The sequence below is a fragment of the Biomphalaria glabrata genome, chromosome 9, assembly GCF_947242115.1.
Source record: "Biomphalaria glabrata chromosome 9, xgBioGlab47.1, whole genome shotgun sequence".
Lineage (NCBI taxonomy): Eukaryota > Metazoa > Mollusca > Gastropoda > Planorbidae > Biomphalaria > Biomphalaria glabrata.
In genome coordinates this window covers 24446241-24465257 of record NC_074719.1, presented here as the reverse complement: position 1 = coordinate 24465257, position 19017 = coordinate 24446241, and the positions used below count along the sequence as shown (strand labels likewise).

Sequence of the window (19017 nt, the reverse complement as noted above, 5' to 3'; positions counted from 1 at the left end):
ATCAGAAAGGGCACCATTGTGTCTGATCTCGCCTCTTTGTCCCACGTGAAACTGCTTGAGAATTGATAGAAACGTAGATGAGCATCCAAGCCTACCCAGAATCCTCCAAAAACCATCGCCACTGACCGTGTCGAAAGCCTTGGTGAGGTCCACAAAGGCAGTGTATAAGTTTAGGTTTTGCTCTTTGCATTTTTCTTGTAATTGTCGCAGAATAAATATCATGTCAGATCATGTACAAGTACAATTTGAATTTAAAACATCTAATTAACAAATAATTTTTTTAGCTATCGAAATTTCAGTAGGGGCTTTTTTCTATATTTATAACAATGATAAATATAGAAATGTTTTTTCCAGAAGAGCAGAAAAAATAAACAAAATTCAGCTCAAAACTTAAGAATGGTCTCTATATTTTTAAAAACATGAATTAGGATTCTGATTTGGTTAAATAATAAAATAATATTTCAAGAATAGTTCATATAAGAAGTTTGCACAAGATAACTACATGTCATCCATATAGAAAAAATGATTCACTTATGAAATATCTTGCATCTATTGAATATATAGTTGCATTTTTCTCCAATTAAGCTAAATTTGGTTTCAATTATGTGTTAATAGATCAATGGTTAAATGAACAGATTATTATAGGCACAAAAAAAGGTAACTTTTATTAGGAAGTAGAGGATAAGGCCTCTTACCATCCAAAAATATTTACAGATTCTTAATCATAATAGGTAACACATCCACGCTGAGCATATGAAAATAATTGATTTTCTTCATTTTGACTGTAACATTCAAATAGGCTTCAGAAACACAACTTGAAATTGTAGTGTCCAAATTTAGTTTTATTTCAAGTTGAATCCTCAGAATCTGTTAACACTTGTTAAATTTAACACAAATTGTTCAAATAGTCTTAAAAGGATTTTCTTTTGTTTCTATATTTCTTACATGGAAAATATTTTCCAATCTCATTCTTCAAACACGATGGAATATCACGCCATTCGCCTTTTCCCAGTTTACCATACACTAGTCTTGTGAACACTTTACAAGCTACCAGATAAAATTGTCTGCAACAGAAAGTTGTAATAATATTTAGTGGAATGAAATTTGTTTTAAAATGGTAAAACACTCTAGTTTTAAAAAAACTTTTTATACAAAGTATAATTTTTCAATAATAATTTTCATAAGTTCCCATTAATTAACGAGAGAAATAGTATTGAAAAACAAAAGTATTATTAAAGCTTGATCTAATCCTAGACCTAAAAGTAATTTAGACAGGCGATAAGTTGATCAGTTTCTTTAACAGTTAATTGGGTAGTCTTATAGTCGGCACAAACAAAATGCCCGCCATTCCCTAACTACTACTGCTGAGTTTACTTCAGGGGTACATAGATATTCGATTCTAAATCACAGAGCCCCATTTCGTCAGGGTAAAATTGTTTAAAGAATATTTTATCGTAATTAGATGCTTAATTTTACTAACTTGTTGCTTTGAGGTGTACGGTTAATCCACTTGTTTTCTTTATTTTTGTTTTCAAGAAAACTTCTGTTGACGACACATTTACCTATAACTTTCCATTTAGTCAAACAAGTCTTTTTCTTTTCCTTTGGATACTTCTCTATGATACTGTTGACTATTTGAACACAACAAAAGTCTTTTGGAGATCTCAAATTGCAACAGCCACATTGACATTCTTGTAATGCTAAGTAAAAGAAAAACAAGAAAAGCATTAAAAAATAATATTTTAAAAGTCAACAAAACTTATATTAAATGTAATTGTATCAATTAGTTTGGATCAATAATGTGATTACATTTGTAATAGATCTAGATAACAATAATAAATCGGTGCCATTAAATTTTTTTTTATTAATTGTTTGTGGGTAGCGCTATTTCATGCTTTTATCTTTCTTAAAGCTCTATCATCATATCACATCTCTGTACCAGTTGGGAAAAGAGGGTGGGGTTGGGGAAATGTGTGTGAATGCTACCGTGATCGCTATTTAAAGGCATAAAAAAGTAGTTGTCCTAGGTACATTTACAAGCAAAGTCAATCATAAACTAGAAAAAAACATAAAAATACCTTAACAGCATCTACAAACACAACAACAATAAAAAAAAACAATAGCAAAAAAACAACAATAACAAAAAACAACACCAACAATAACAAAAAATATCAACAACAATAACAAAAAAACACCAACAATAACAAAAAACAACAATAACAAAAACAAAAAACAACAATAACAAAAATAAAAAACAACACCAACAATAACAAAAAACAAAGACAACAATAACAAAAAATAACAACAACAATAACAAAAAACAAAGACAACAACAATAACAAAAAACAGAGACAACAATAACAAAAAAAAACAACAACAATAACAAAAAACAAAGACAACAATAACAAAAAAAACAAAAACAACAATAACAAAAAACAAAGACAACAATAACAAAAAACAACACCAACAATAACAAAAAAACAAAAACAACAATAACAAAAAACAACGACAACAATAACAAAAAACAAAGACAACAATAACAAAAAACAACACCAACAATAACAAAAAACAACACCAACAATAACAAAAAAAAACAACAACAATAACACACAAAAAAACATTGGAACCTGAAATTGAACTCATGGCTCACGCCTTTTTAAGCCAACTTAATAACCACTCTGCTAGTGTGGTACTTAAGACTATAAGATATTTTATAGTTTTGCATTGTTTGTTTCAAATTTTCTTTTAAATAATCGTGCAATCAGCTTAATCCAAGATTGGGTGTGGTAGAAAGAACGAGTAGACCTACAATCTCTTTACCAGACAAATTGAATTGATATAAGCTTTGTAAAAAAAAAAAAAGGAATGCCGTCATGGCCTATATTGTCGACTGATATGGATATCATTATTTATGATTTAAATGGTCCAGATCAAATTAGGAAAGAACTAACAACAAGTTCAAATGACTAAAAGAAGAGACACGTGATAAAGTTGCACATTCTAAAACGTTTTTCTTTGCATCATAAAAAAAAACATTTTGCGTCGAAATCACGGAATTAGATTAACGCTTTCTCTCCTAACTGACGATATCAACGTTGATTCCACCAGAATGTGGTAAATAATTACGGAGAGAAAGAGTTAAAGTGTGTGAGTCTCGCAAACAAACAAAAAAAAGTACAAAGACAGTTAATATGCTAGATGTCATATATATACATAACATTTTTTTGACTATTGAACAAAGCTGCATGCATAAATGATTTTAAAATATGCACAAACTGATCTTTATCTGTTAATTTCATCTCTCTTACATTTATGTACTGTTTCAAAAGGGGATTGTATATATGAAAACAAAAATCAGTTTGCATGATTAAACTGTTTGTTTCCAAGCTGTTTCAAATAGATTTAGCAAGCCACAAAATAGGGTGAGATCAGATGTTCTGTATTTTTTTTCTAGTTTTTTTAAAGATCCAAATAAGACAAAAGGAAAGACAGACTACGAAATTAACAACAAACTTTACTATTACGGAAATGATGAGGAAAAGATAATTAGTAGATAATGAATAGCATTATTTTATTAGAGCGACTAATGAACACTTTCTTACTGCACTTCATGAACAACAAATGAGCATATTAATTAATGCAACTATTAGACTACAATGTTAAAACAAAGAGAGTGAGATATGAAAAAGATAAGTTACCATTTGGAATGTTTCCTCAGTCAAAGGATTAAATCTTTGTTGTTCTACTAAGTGATGGCTATAATAGAATCACCCAGTTGACGTCTTGTGAAAGGATTTAAGAATTGAACAGCCTTTAGACTTTGGCAATGGCCAGATTTAAATCTCCACTAAAGGTTCAACGTAAAATGCATTGATAAATGGAAAGTGTCATCAACCGGTTGGCTATCTTAGGGGAGGGGATGGAACTCAATTCCTGATTGTAGACTGCAGACTAGTTTGTTTTTTTAACTTTGAGATTTGACTAGAGTTGGTTGAGAGTTCATAGTCAACAAAGAAACTTTCTCTTGGATACCCCTTCCCCTCACGTGCCAACATAAGAGATTTCCCCTGAGAGCAAGGAAGTCACACTCAACAAAACCATAATTTTAATATCCGTCGTGTAGAGTTGGATAGAATATGTTTAATTTCTAAAAATGTATTCAATTGTAAGTATGAGAAACGTTTTTAAATTTTGGAATTTACATTACCAGGTTTTGAAAGTAAATTGGTTTGGCACTGGTTAGTTTATTTTATAGATGATAAGTTAAACAAATTAAATAGCTTTTTCAGAGCATAAGTGAGTTTCAAACTATTTACTAAACTTTGAAAACCAATTACTTACAGTCATTTGTCTCATTTGTTTTTGAAGAATCCTTCTTAAACTTCTTTGTGTCAGTCACTGGACTCGAATCCAAATTGAGTTCCTGAAGACATTGTTCGAAATAATGGAATTAAACTTGCTGAAACTAACGACTCTAAATGGAGGCAATAAAACAAATACAACAATTTTGTTCTAAATTGAGGCAATAGAACTAATACAACAATTTTGTTTTAAATTGAGGCAATAGAACAAATACAACAATTTTAATATTTTCTAAGTTGAAGGCATATTTGAAATTGATTTTTCTGATAGGTTGTTCTAAAAACTTTTATTATTAGTTGATTTTATTCCTTTTTGCTGACCAATAAGAGTAAACATCCATTACGGTCAACATCTCGGTACCAAATAATATATTATATCTGTTATAGTGAAAGACAGATAGTGGTAAATCTCAACACACACCAAATACGGCGGTGAATGACTGAATATTTCATTACATTCTTGTTTATTCGAATCCTCATCACTGTATGTTGACAATTTTTTTTTTGCCTAACGAACACATATTCTAAAACATATAAATATATTAGATTTTAGAAGACCAAAGGTAACCATTGAAACTAAGCGTATCATTCTACAAAATATAGAAAAATCAGATTTTCAATCAACACAAAACTAATAGCAGATTTTCCTTTTACAGAGTACGCTAAAAATAGAGTTAAATCAATTTATATTCAATGTTGATATAAAAATATATTTTTGTTCCGGTATTTACTTATTAACTAAGTGCTCCGTATAAACTTAATATGCATGACTGATGGTTTAAAAAATGTATCATACCTCTTTAGATTTTCTCTTTCTGTTATTCTTTATAGGGGCATCAGGTTTCTTCTTGCTCTGTTCAGAGTTCTTCTTGCTCTGTTCAGATTTCTTCTTGCTCTGTTCAGATTTCTTCTTGCTCTGTTCAGATTTCTTCTTGCTCTGTTCAGAGTTCTTCTTGCTTTGTTCAGATTGTGACGGCTTTTTCTTATACTCTTCATCCCATTCAGCTGCACAATTTATTGGATATTTGAACAAATAAATCTTTTAGTTCTGAACCCATTTAATAATCTTTTTTTGGGAAATAAAACTGCTTCATGCATATGAAGGAAAAAAAAATTCATGAAAGTATTAGAATTCATAGCATGAGAATTATTCTTTAAAAAATCTGTACGCCTTCTAAGTAAAATAGTAAATACATAAGTGTCTATTATTGTATTACTTAGATCTTAGAATCTGCGCTCCTCTAGCCCAAGTCATAGAGTAGAATTTGTCCTCTTATAAAATAGTATAAAAATGACTTAAAATGAAAACATCTTTATAATTGTTTACTGATTGACTCTATGGTCCATGTGTAGGATTTATTCTGATGAATCTTAAAGAAAATTTATTTTTTTTAAACAATTTTTTCAATACTTAAAAAAAAAGAACTACAGAAGAAGATGAGTTGACTAGAATGCTATGAAGACATTATCTCCCTTTCTCTTCTATCAGCGTCTGTGTGACCTAAAGAGGATTCATGAACCAATATGAGTTCACATTACCTAGTAGCGGGTATAGCTAAAAATATTCAATTAGAATTATAGCTAGACTTAGGTACTTTAGATCAACAGATCAGTGTTAAAAGTGTGCTGGCACGTTCGTCCAGAGGTGTACTGGTCCCTTCTTGTACTGCCTAGGTTATTAGGTATAACCTCCAGGTATACAATTCAACTAATGTATGCAACAAAAGACTTTACAAAGTCGCAGGTAAACATATTTACATGGTTTATTTACATGAATAAAATAAAGGTGTAAATACATGGCCATTAACTCACAGGCCGACACAACAAAAAGTAAACAAAAGATACTCAAAAATAATATGGCACTCAGCCCTAGTCATATGTTACATTATCGTCACATTCTGGTTATCAAAAATAAAGGTCACAGGCCTCAGGTCAACACATGACCACTTTTGACCATTCTGGGGTTACAAACTTCCAGCTTACACAGCCAACTGAAGGTCACAGGCCTCAGGTCGAAACACGACCACTTTTGGCTACTCTAGGGTTACAGGCTTCAGGCTTACACTAGCCACTTTTAGCCAAAAAACAACAACAAAAGGGTTATGATGAACTATAGGCTTCAGGGAAACCTATGAGCATACACGCTTCATAGATTCCCACCTATAGACATCCGTTTGGTAAAGTCCATCTGATGATTCAATACAGGTTGAATCCCTCAGAGACAAGGCTATAAAAATATGTAAAGTCCATCTGATGATTCAATACAGGTTGAATCCCTCAGAGACAAGGCTATAAAAATATGTAAAGTCCATCTGATGATTCAATACAGGTTGAATCCCTCAGAGACAAGGCTATAAAAATATGTAAAGTCCATCTGATGATTCAATACAGGTTGAATCCCTCAGAAAAAGGTTACAAAAATATGTCACGTTTGGGAGTACCCCAGGATGCAGAACATCAGAACATCAGGGTAAAAATATACTGCCTGGAAATCATTTGAGGCTATATCTACTAATAAGTATTACACAAAATACAATCATACTAAAGATATACTTAGCCCAAAGATCTCCAGAGCAGGGCACACTTCTCCGAGTACCCCATGACACACGACCACTAACAGAAAAAAATACTATTCACAACACAGGTCAAGTGGTCAAGCTGGTAACTCAGGAGCAAGTGGCAACTAAACACAGTTTGCAAGGCCTTTTATAAACTACATAAGGGGAATCACTCCTAACTATACAAGTAATCAAAAATAGTTATTTCCCCATTATGTCACAGTCTGTCTTACTTAGAATATGTATTTGTATCATTTGCTAACTCTTTTATTATTGATCGTTGAGATGTCCAAAAAGGTTCAAATCCCTATTATGAACCTTTGATCCGGAAAAGGATTTTATCCCGTGACCAGGATGAAGGATTGGCTCTTCCTGTCTTTCTTTCTAGATGATCACTTAAACACATCCGTTTGCTCATGGGTCACTGTTCCTTGAGCCAATGCAATGGGTTCTCCCATCCCATGCGAGGCAAGAGACCGAGCCCACATGGGGGACCAACTTCCTATTTCTATAATGGACCATTGGGTTCCGTTTTTTTTTTTCTTGTTTATATTTAACTTGTTTTCTGGTTTCACATATATAGTTTTAAGGTAAAACGTCTTGTCATTGAATAACTTGACTAAACACTAATTTGTCGAACACTTGAATTTTTTTTTTCCAAAACTACGCTATCAGTTTAATTAAGGGTAAAATACAAGCCCATAGTCAGAAACCGAGAAAACTATTCTATATGATGACATGATGGATCAAAGGGTAGCTTTGCGCTACATTCTAATCTTCCTATCTATCACCTCTAGGGACCTCATGTTTGATCATAAATGGATTTAAATATCGATTGTGAGTGATTGTACTTTTAAACTGAAAGAAGCAAGCAAGATAAAGATGTACATTTTGGTTCAAACAAGACTTTTTCACTGCGTTATTTTTATTGCAAGCATAATTTATATAATACTAGCTAATACCCGTGCTACGGGTCGAAATATTTGGTCTATGACGGAACACTTTTTTAACCTTCAATATAAGAATCAGCATATCAAAGCTCCCCCAGTCCCACTCAATTTTCTAGCCCTCAAATTCTACAAGTCCTTTTTTTTTCAATCGAACTCGGAACATCTATATCACAACGAGTGAGTGTCTGGACAACAGTTTCAAATGTAATGACTAGCTAATGATAATGTGTCGCACAACAATAGAACATTCTATCTATCTATCTATCTATCCCCCTTTTCCTTCCAAAAACACACTGACACGTTAAATAGGCCCTTACATTCAATGTGGAATTTTTGTTGTTGTTTTAATAATAATAATAATCTTTATTTTCCTTAAGGAAATATGTCTTAAATTTTGTGCTTTATACCAAACAAAAACATTGTCACTATGAAAAATCAAAATGTACATTCACACCTGACTCACTCATAATTTACATGTGAAAAGTTTATATCAGGTTGTCTCTATTTAATGATTTGTTTGCCAGGGGAACAAAGGAGTGTTTTTGTCTGTTTGTCTTTGCTATCGGTGTCTTGTATCTCTTTTGTGATGGTAAAGTCACAAAATCCTGACCCAAAGAGTGTTTTTTATTTAATTTCTAGAATCATTTTAGTTTTTAAATGGATGTTTGTCTCAAACAGCTGCCCAAATGGGGTTTCTTTTTTGCCAATGACTTTACCAGGAGCATTTAGGATTTATTTTTAATACTCAGACTGCCATACCAGGCAGTGATATTAAATTTAAAAATATTGCAGATATGAGCATGATAAAACATAGTCAAGGCCTTTTCACTAACATTAAACGAGGACAGTTTTGATATATATATACTTTGAAAGACTAGGAAACTAAAGATACCAACCTTTAATTTTTTTTATTCTATCAGCAATATGTGTCTGTCGTTTTTCTACATCCTCCAAGATTTTCATGACATAGTCAAACCAATTGTCAAATCTCTTTATATAATCGAGAAGATCGCAGTTTTTATCGTATGGAATCTTGTCGTCCTTCTCGAACTTCTTTTTCAAACGCTCCTGTTTAACAGTTTGAGTAACGATTCAGTGAAAACTAATACATTCCATAGCAAGCTATTCACAACTACTCTATAGAGCAGCGTTTTTCAAACGTTTACCAGTGGCCATTCTTAAAAAAAATATTTTGCACTTCTTTAGCAACTTTGGATCTAGAGTAGCGTAAGCCCCCACATTGGGGTTTGGAGAGGTGGGGGGGGGGGTAAGGATGTAATGAAAAAGAAAAGAAACTTTCAGACATAATTGTAACACATTTATATTTTCTGACCTATCGTCATATAATAAATGATTTTAATGTGTGTCACTGTGATTGTGCTAGTATGTACAGTTTAAGAGTTTAAGTGTATTTAAGCCAGAGAACATATTTTTTTTAAAAAAGGTGGGGCTCAATTATTAGAGTATTAAAATTCCATTTTTGACATGGAAATATGCGTTAGTTTCAAAATAAAAATCTGGCAACTACAGCCGATTTCGTCAGATTATAGTTACGTAATGATACTAAGAGACTTGGAAAGTATGCAAAAGAAATCCTAGGTGACTACCAATGAGGCTTTAGGCCTAGTAGATCCACAACCGATCACATTTTCCCCCTAAGATGTATACTGGAGATATGTTATGAATACAGTAAAACAGTACACCAACTCTACATAGACTATACAATGGGTTATGACAGCATCAAAAGGAAATATATATTTTGGAATACCCAACAAACTGGCAAAACTTATACATATGACTAAACAACTCATGGGGAACAATTACTAACTACTTCAGAAGAGAAAACATTGTTTCCCAACCAACAGGTACAATATACAGCCAACCTCTCCAAATCCCGCATAAGCAGATGACTTTGTCTTATTGGGTAAAGACATATCTGACATTGCTAGAGCTTTCACATAACTGGAAGAAGCAAATCGACCAGCAGGACTTGAAATAAATGACAACAAAACCAAGTCTGTTCTAATGACTAGAGAAAATCAGGTAGAAGAACAATATATTAGAATTAATAACCACAAGTTTGAAAACGTAAAAACATTGAGATATTTAGGAAGCATGATACATTCCAACAATAACCAAATGTCAGAAGTAAAGGAACAAATAGAGGCAGGCAACAGAGCTTTCTATAACACATAACACATGCTATAAAGCAAACTTATATATAAGAAAATAAAGAAAACCATTTACAAAACCCTCATCAGACCTGTAGTCATATATGCTGACTAAAAAAAAACAGAAAATATGCTAAACACTTGGGAAAGAAAAATCCTCAGAAAAATGTATGGAGCCATACATAAGAAAACCGGATGGAAGATTCGCCTATATGAAGAGCCCTCCATAGTGACGGAAATAAAAAGGAACAAATGACGTTGGGCAGGTCAACACGAAAGAATGCCAGAGAACAGAGGAGCGAATATTGTTCACCAGCAAAACAAAAACTAACTAAAGGCAAGTGCCCCAAAGACAGACCAGGAGTACGGTGGCTTAATGACGTAGAGGCAGATCTACAACAGCTAAAAGAAGTCCGGGCATGGAGACATAAAGCACAGAATAGATCAGAATGGAGAGATGTGCTAAAGCAGGCCAGGGTCCTCCACAGGATAGATCAGAATGGAGAGATGTGCTTAAGCAGGCCAGGGTCCTCCACAGGATAGATCAGAATGGAGAGATGTGATAAAGCAGGCCAGGGTCCTCCACAGGATAGATCAGAATGGAGAAATGTGCTAAACCAGGCCAGGGTCCTCCACAGGATAGATCAGAATGGAGAGATGTGCTAAAGCAGGCCAGGGTCCTCCACATGATAGATCAGAATGGAGAAATGTGCTAAACCAGGCCAGGGTCCTGCTCAGGATAGATCAGAATGGAGAGATGTGCTAAAGCATGCCAGGGTCCTGCACAGGATAGATCAGAATGGAGAGATGTGCTAAAGCAGGCCTGGGTCCTCCACAGGATAGTTCAGAATAGAGAGATGTGCTAAAGCAGGCAAGGCCGCCATGGGATGTAGCGCCAATTAATGTTTATTGAACACTAGTTCGTCTAGTCCTTCTTTTTCTATAAATCGAAACAAGTGTTTTGTATGCTAGAAAAAAAAAATTCTGTTCTGGCAATATTATTAGAAATGCAACAAGCGTTGTTGGATCAAGAGGAAGGGGGTAGAGGCTATAGCACCCCCACTTTCGACTGAATTTTCATACACAAACCACAAAATGTTTATACACAATAATTGTTTCTTGTTTCTTTTAACCAATGTATATATTATGTCGTTGGGTGGAGGGATGGTTTAATTTTTGTGCAGAAATCACAGTTGATAAAAATATGTCAACTATCTAATAATAAAATCAGAAAGTAAGGCGTTTGTATGTATGTATGTCCCGAATAGAAATCAAAACCGTTTGACCAATCTCATAAAACGGGGCATAGATGTTCATTGGATCATGCCGGAGACCGTAGTGTGTGTTTAATGTCCCTCCCACAACGAAGTAGATCACCTAGCTGGGTCTTGAAGAGCGCTGTTAGCTTCCTCATCAGGATCCGGGGTAGATTTCGGCACCTAGCGCTTTTTGTGCTGTGAGCTTCAGCAATTCAATCATCTGGTGTCTACATTACCTTTTTTCATATACCTTTAATCCTAGTAAGAAGAGTTCATGTGAAAATAAAATTTAAAAAGAGATACAGGCCAAGCGCATGTCCAATTACGTCTAATAAAGAAGGAGGCAGCACTGGCCCTTACTAGTATGCGAGAGACATTAGAGATAGATATAGCGCACTAAGGTCTGCAATAGGCGAAATAGTCGAAAGATCATCCTCTGGTTAAGTAAAACGTCTTTCCGCGGATTGTTTTTCGCAATAGTCAACATATCAACGTGGGATAGTGATTGGAAATTCAATTCGACCTCACCGACAAAGAATGTCGAGAAAAATCGCGTTTTAAAAAGTCTTCTTCAAAAAAGTTTGAATCCTTTGTTTTAGACTCCTGTGGGGAAAAAAGAAAACATTTGTATCGGTCCTACTTAGAAGACAAAAACAACGTCTCCTACTTAAAATCTTTTAAGTTTTGAGACATTGTATTTAAATCCAAACATGGACTTTAAACTACAATGAAACTACAACTTTTTGTTTGAGAAACGCTGCTATAGAGTAATTTTTTTCTTTACAATTGGATTATTTTAGAGGCCACAGGTAAGTGGCAAAGTGGAAGGTACGGAAACTTTAATAGCCGAGTCTGCAAATATGAACTGTCTTTTTTTTTTTTTTTTGAGTTTTTATTAAAGAATAGAACCAATGGTCCTCTAAAGGGAATAATTATACCCTAAGATAGAAATGAGATATTGACAACCTCTGAGCGTCATATTTTATTTTTTTAGGAATGAGCTGCTAATCTCTATATAATGAGGCAGGGGGTAGAAAAGTTGTCCTAAAGATTACTTTGAACATTAAGTTCGTGATATAGCCACAAAAATAGAATTTACTTTTCCGCCAGCCCATAACCGTATTAGTAGTTGTTTTTTTTTTAGAATTTTAATTTATAATATTTTAAAATAACAATCGTATAGGTGAAACCAACCACTTATCTTATATGCCTCTTCTGACACCATAATGTTAAGTGATCGGTCGTAGGTTTGAACCTTGAAACAGTTAGTACAATAGTACAACTAAACCAATGCAGGTTTATTATATTTCATCTTAATGTAGGACTTGAAATACTCTTGAACAAACTTCTTGTTTAAACAAAACTGAATAAAACTTTTATTAAAAATTTACACAGATTCAACTTGACAGTAGATGTATGTAGAAACAATTAAAATTATAATTTAAACAAGATTTATCTCACTAAATATCATGTCCTTTCAATCTCACGTATCTTCCTTTTACTCTCCCTCTATAACTTTTATACATGCATTTATTAACTTGAATTACCACACACCACCTTTTAGTTTCATCAAAAACATTTCAGCCTATACAAGCAAAACATCCACCCTATTTTCCTAATGCTTACATCAGAACCAAGCATACACACACACTCCCTGTCTCACAGACTTACAGCAACTCTAGGATGAAGAAATGAGGGATGTTCATGTACAAGAGAGATCAGAAATTCTGAAGTGTAGACGTCAGCAAAAGCTTCTTTAATACGCTCGACAAGACCATCGTTGTAATCTGTATCCATTAGGTCTGGAAAGACAATATTTACGCTTTCATGACAACCAGCTCACTTAATTATATAAAAACACATTTTCACTTTGTTTAGTAAACTTGTAAGGGTTATTTACAAAAACAAACAAACCAACAGTTTTTAGCAATTACTTTTAGACAGTTTCATTAAGTTACCCATCAGTACAAACAGCCAGTGGCTTCATAAATCATTCATTCAAATTATAGGCGTGGGGGAAACTTTAGAGATCCTCTGCAATGACTGTCTATTACATTTCAATTTCATTTGAAAACAAAGTATGCTGACTAGTGTACTTATTTATTTTAAGCTTTTATACATTTGAGAAAAATTGACTTTCTTGCAGTAATTTTCCATAACGTATCTCGTTATTCTATAGATAAAGAGCTTTGACGAGATTGCAAGTCATAGATCGTGGTATGCCATAAAGATTTTAAAATAGTTTTCGTTTCATTCATGGAAGACCTAAAAAATGAGGACACAAGTTGGGAAGAGGCTGTGGAGACATCTGCATGCCGTCTCAAGCGCCGAATGGCGCGGGAGAATGTAGGTATAAGTAAATTATTCCCGAACAAAAAATTCTATTAAACTTTGAATACATTACAGTTTTAGTCCTTTTTTTTGTTGTAAACTTTTCTTTGTATGGCTATGTTTTCACATGTTTAATATTATTTTGTTGTGTGGTATTAATGATGTATTTTGTATAATGATTTTTTTTATTTTTGTATATTCCATGCTTGCTCTACTAATGGTTTTGCAACCTAGTAGATATTTTTTTAAGTCTTTATTGGGCTCTCAAAAGCCAATATTGTGCTTGAATGTTGTAGTTGCTTTAGTGGTATGCTGTATGTAAGTTTTCAATGTATCATCAAGGTACTCGTTAATGTTATCTTGCCTTGGAGGCCATGACTAAATTGAAGGGAATGGTATATTGCAGTGTTCTGTTGTTGCCTTTGGAAGGCATATAATGGTTTTTGTGTTGCCTTTGGAAGGCAGGAAATGTTTTTTTATAGTTGCCTTTGGAAGGCAGGAAATGTTTTTTAAGTAGTTTGACTTTTTTTGAAGTGCCTAAAGTGCTCATTAATGTCGTTTATTGATACATAGTGGGTGGCTTATTTTAAGTATTTTTGTGTGTATTTCCAACACTATGTTAGATGCCCTGTGTTTTTTTGTTATAGCACTGTAACTTCAGGTTGTGTTATGACACTTTGAGTGTACCAGTTTTTTTGTGTTCTAATTCGAAATGTCTTGGTCTTTGTGACCATTGTGAGCCTTCAGAGGCTGGCCATAAGTCTGTGTGACTATGGACCTGTTTGAAGCCTTGGTGGCTTTGTATAAGTCTGTGTGACTTTGTTATAGCCTGTGTGGCTAAGGAACTAAGTTAAGCCTTAAAGAGTTCCTGTTAGTCTGTGTGACTAAGTTTATCATGTTTGGCTAGGGCGTCATTTGCTCTAACCATGTAGATTTCGTTAATTACTTTTTTTATCGTTCCATTTTTTTAAAGATGTCATGCACTATATTTTGTATTACCTGTATTTTTATTGTTTTCTGTTGAAAGCTTTGCCACTTGTGAAGCCATTTAGTACTGAGAGCTATGGTTATAGCTATAGCTATGGTTATAGTTCTCCGTTCTCTTGTATGAATTCATTTTTATTTTATTTCTGCTGTATATATTTTGACTTTTTATCTCTGTATTTTGTGTATTTTTATTTTGCGGGGACGCAAAAGTTTTGAGCGGGGGTGAATGTGAGCGTGCGACCCCAGGTCTATTTGTTATCTATTTTTATCTGTATTTCGATCTGTTTATTTAATATAGGCCAGGCTAGAATAATTTAATTTAGTGTCTTTTCTTCTTGCATAGGTCAGTGCTGTGTGTTTGTAGTTTCCGCTATTTATAACTTCTGCTAGTTTTAGTCTTTTTCTGTTATTTGTGTTTTACTCGTAGAGGAAAAGTAGTTTTAAAAATAGTTAACTAGCCTTAGAGTTGTTGGCACTGTTTCCATTTCTTTGTTCCTGATTAGTTCTAAGTATTTTTGTCTTTAGCGCTTAGGTTAGGTAGTAGTTATTTTCTAATTTCAGTCTAAGTGCAAGTCTAGAAGCTGTATAGGGTCCCTGTACGAGTTTAGAACATAAATATCTTTCTTCTTCCTTTTTGTATTTTGTAAGATTTAATTTTTAAGATTCTCTTTTTTATGCTGTTTAATTTGGTATATAATGTTGTGTAGTCCGTGTCTTTAGTAATTTTCTAGATTTTATTATAGCGTACGGCTAGGTACAAATTAGGGAAATCAGTAGTCCAGTTTAGTTTTAGGTAATTAGCGTTACGTCATGCTCTCCGATATGTTCGCGCTGACCAGTTATAGCTAGCTCCAGAACCACGTTGAGCTCTCTTTTGTCTTGACCAGTGGTCAGTGCTGACAGTAGTGCCTGTGTAAAGTTAATTGTGTGTAGTGTAATTTCAGCTGGGACCGCCTGCTATAATTCCTGTCGTTACATCTACTGTAACTGTTGTTACATCTACTGTAACTGTCGTTACATCTACTGTAACTGTCGTTACATCTACTGTAACTGTCGTTACGTCTACTGCCTAACTGTGCGGTAGTACTGTCTTTATTTCCACTGCCTAGCTGCCTTTATTAGTATATTATTGCCACAGTTAAGCTGTCTGCTGTACTGTTGTGTTTAGTGTTGGTATTTTTAGGTGTAATCTAGTAAAGATAGTTAGACCTTTGGGTTTCTTATTAGTGTTGGTAGTGGTATAGTCAGGTTGATTAGTTGCTTATTTCTAAGTTTATTTAGTTGTTTCTGTAAAGTTTATCTTTTTTTGTATTCATCTATATTTTTATTGCGTTGTAAGTTTGTTGTGAATAAAGTGTATTTATATTTTGTTTTATAAATTTAGTTTATTTTGTTCTTTTAGTTAGCTAGATTAGTTTAGTTTAGTTTAATTGTGCTGTCTGGTCGCAGACCGAGGTGCACAGATTGGGCCCACCCAGTAGAGCTACCACCTGCCTACTGTTAAAAATGAATAAATGATGAGCAGCAGAAGAGAAGAGGCCACCACACTCGCGCCTGCCTGACCTGCTCACACATTTATAACCAAAGAATAATAACAATTAAAGGCTTAACATTCATCATTGCTCTAGTAATATATTACTCTGGATATTAGCTCAATGAGTGCGGAGCGTCTATCCCATAGACGGTCTGTCTACCCCTAAACGCACGGAACGTCTATCCCATAGACGTTCTTACCCTACCTTTGTTTTGTTGCATTTTTAAATTAAAATTTTTAACTAACAACAGTGGAACTATTTTTACTTTATAATAGAGTTCTTCATCCTTTGTTTACATAGAAGTTAGAAGCTTTTGGCTTTATTTAGACATTTATTTATTACTTTTTTTACAATGTAAAAAAACGTCGCCATGACAACGCTAGTCCAAGACACACCCAGGCACAATGTTGACTACTGAAGAAACTTCATAATTATTCTAAAATTTATCACAAATACATAGTAATAATGAAGAATTTGATCTAGATATATAGATTAGATTAGATCCAGGGTAGGTCTAAATTTAGCGTATTTATATCTATATAATAATAATATATTATTAGTATTTAGACTTAGATCTAGATCTAAATCTATTATTGTCAGTAGGCTAGATGTAGTCTGTAGATCGAGATTGACTAGATCTAAGCTTTTATCTCTAGACTTGGACTCTAGATCTAGAATCTAGATACATCTCTAGTGGATCTAAGCTTATTATCTTATACCATAAGTTATGGTAAATAAAAATAAAGGAAATGGTAGAATGTAGATCTACATCAACAATAATCATCCACTGTGGGCATTTTTTCCCCATTTTCTTTTTTTTTTTTTTAGTATTGTTTATCTGTAAAAATCTACAAGTACAACATCTGTAACATCATGCTATGCTTGTCCAAGACACGCCCACAATGTTTACTACTGAAGAAGCTTTATTATTGTTTTATTTATACTTCTATGAATTGTAATAATGAAGATCTTGATCAAGATTTAGCATAGGATGAAGCAGACTTGGACATTATTAGCAGATATAGATCTAGTATTGCCTTATATGCTTAGGCCTTAGCCTTAGACTAGGGCTAGGTCTTAAATGTAGATCAAGGTTGACTATGCTTTTATCTTTACACCTTTGTAGATTCCTATAGATCTAAGCCTAAGATAAATGAAAACAACAGAAATGGCAGATCTAAATCCAATATTCATCCACCATGCTGGGCCTTTTCTTGGTAAATTTTCTAGCAATTTTTTTTTTAGTATTGTTTTTTGGTAAAAATCATCACCATGCATCACTATACTGGTTCAAGTTGCACTCCAAAAGGTTTACTGCTAAATAAAAGTAAAATATAAAACTATTCTAGATCCATAATTTATCACAAAGGAACAGTAATAATGATCTATTAGATGTCTAAATCTTAGGTAAAATGAATTAGGATTTTTATTGTCCTTCATCTAGTTAGAGATTTAGGCTTTGATCTCTCGCTAGCCAAGTCTTGCACTGGTCTAGTATTAGAATGAAAGATGTTCTAGGCAAATAAAAAGAAGACAAATCTGGATCTATATCCCATAAATCCCATTGATTCAAATGTACATAATATTTGAGTGCATTTGGTTGATAGATTTAGTACTGGTCTCTATTGTTATTGGTAGTAATGAAAAGCGCAATAATTTTCACTTTTTTTCTGACTAAAAAAACAAGTAAAAATAATAATATAATCAATGATTCATCATCTTTTATTGACTGTTTTATCACATTTCTTTTTGAAAATGCTATAAATAGTCTAAATATGCTGTTTCAACAGTAATACAAAGAACAAAATCTAAATTTAGGTCTCAAAAGTTCTAAAGTTGGCATCCATTTTTTTTTCTGAGTGTCATATTATTTAGATTATAATTTGTATCTTATATTTAAATAGAAAGATTTTTACATTTTCACATTCTCCATTCATTTACCTTTAATTTGATACCAAATATGTTACTATAGCATCATTGGTACTTAAACAATAAATTTTTTAAGTGGACGGGAATATATCTCGGGATTAGGGCAACACAGTCAAATGAAAAAGTGTTCTACAAGTCATTGTATGACAAGGGAGACCAACTAATTTTCTAAATAACTATACTTCAAGACACATTGAGGAAACCGCATTATCGAAAGAGAAAGTTTGAGAAATTCCAATCTATTAGTTTATTTTTTTGTATGAAACAATTTCATTGCCTTTTGTTGACGTACCTTGCTAACGTTTGAAATGAAGACAGATGCAAACTGCGTATACAAATTGGCGTGATAATTTTATTTTATACAAATATTGTAATAACTCTACATCTCCCGCCTCAGTTAGGTAACTGGGTATTTAAATAAAAGGCCAAACTATGTAGTTTATGTGTCGGCTTACAAAGTATAAGTCACTAATACATTTGGTTCAATGTTTCATAATGTTTGAAATGAAGACCGATGCAAACTGCGTATAGAAATTACCCGGTGAAAGGAGATGATATAAACGCATCTTCAAAGAAATACAATATCAGTACCCATCACAACAAACAGCAACAATACATTACGGTTGAAGTTGAAAGTGTTTCTGAAATTTTGATTAATAAATAGTGCAAGTCGTTGCAATTAAATGTTCGATATTTCATCCAATAGAGGATTTCTCGTCATAAATGTAATCGATTTGATTGAAATAAGAGATTTTCCTTTTTCAACGAATAAATTGAAGGATGCACTTGGTATCATTAATACCATTTCAGTAGGCTTTACTTACAAATATTAAGTAATCTTGATGAATTGTTTAATCTTGCCACCAATATTAAATTTTAATTTGACTAGATGCATTGTTAGTTAATACATTTCTTTATAATTAGACCTAGTTAACG

At 33.2% G+C, this 19017-nt stretch overlaps 1 protein-coding gene across 8 annotated transcripts in view; it reads right to left on the bottom strand.

Moving 5' to 3' along the window:
• Positions 1-386: 386 nt before the first annotated feature.
• LOC106076404 (GTPase IMAP family member 7-like) overlaps positions 387-19017 on the bottom strand; it is a 37703-nt gene continuing 19072 nt past the window's right edge. For all 8 annotated transcript variants that reach the window (XM_056040608.1, XM_056040605.1, XM_056040606.1 and 5 more), the window contains 6 exons: positions 12971-13101; positions 8766-8937; positions 5158-5366; positions 4342-4423; positions 1481-1700; positions 387-1064 (listed from right to left, as the gene is read on the bottom strand). In XM_056040608.1, the coding sequence (XP_055896583.1) occupies positions 911-1064; positions 1481-1700; positions 4342-4423; positions 5158-5366; positions 8766-8937; positions 12971-13096 (963 nt within the window). In that variant the 5' untranslated portion in view covers positions 13097-13101 and the 3' untranslated portion in view covers positions 387-910. The remainder of the gene's footprint in view (positions 1065-1480; positions 1701-4341; positions 4424-5157; positions 5367-8765; positions 8938-12970; positions 13102-19017) is intronic.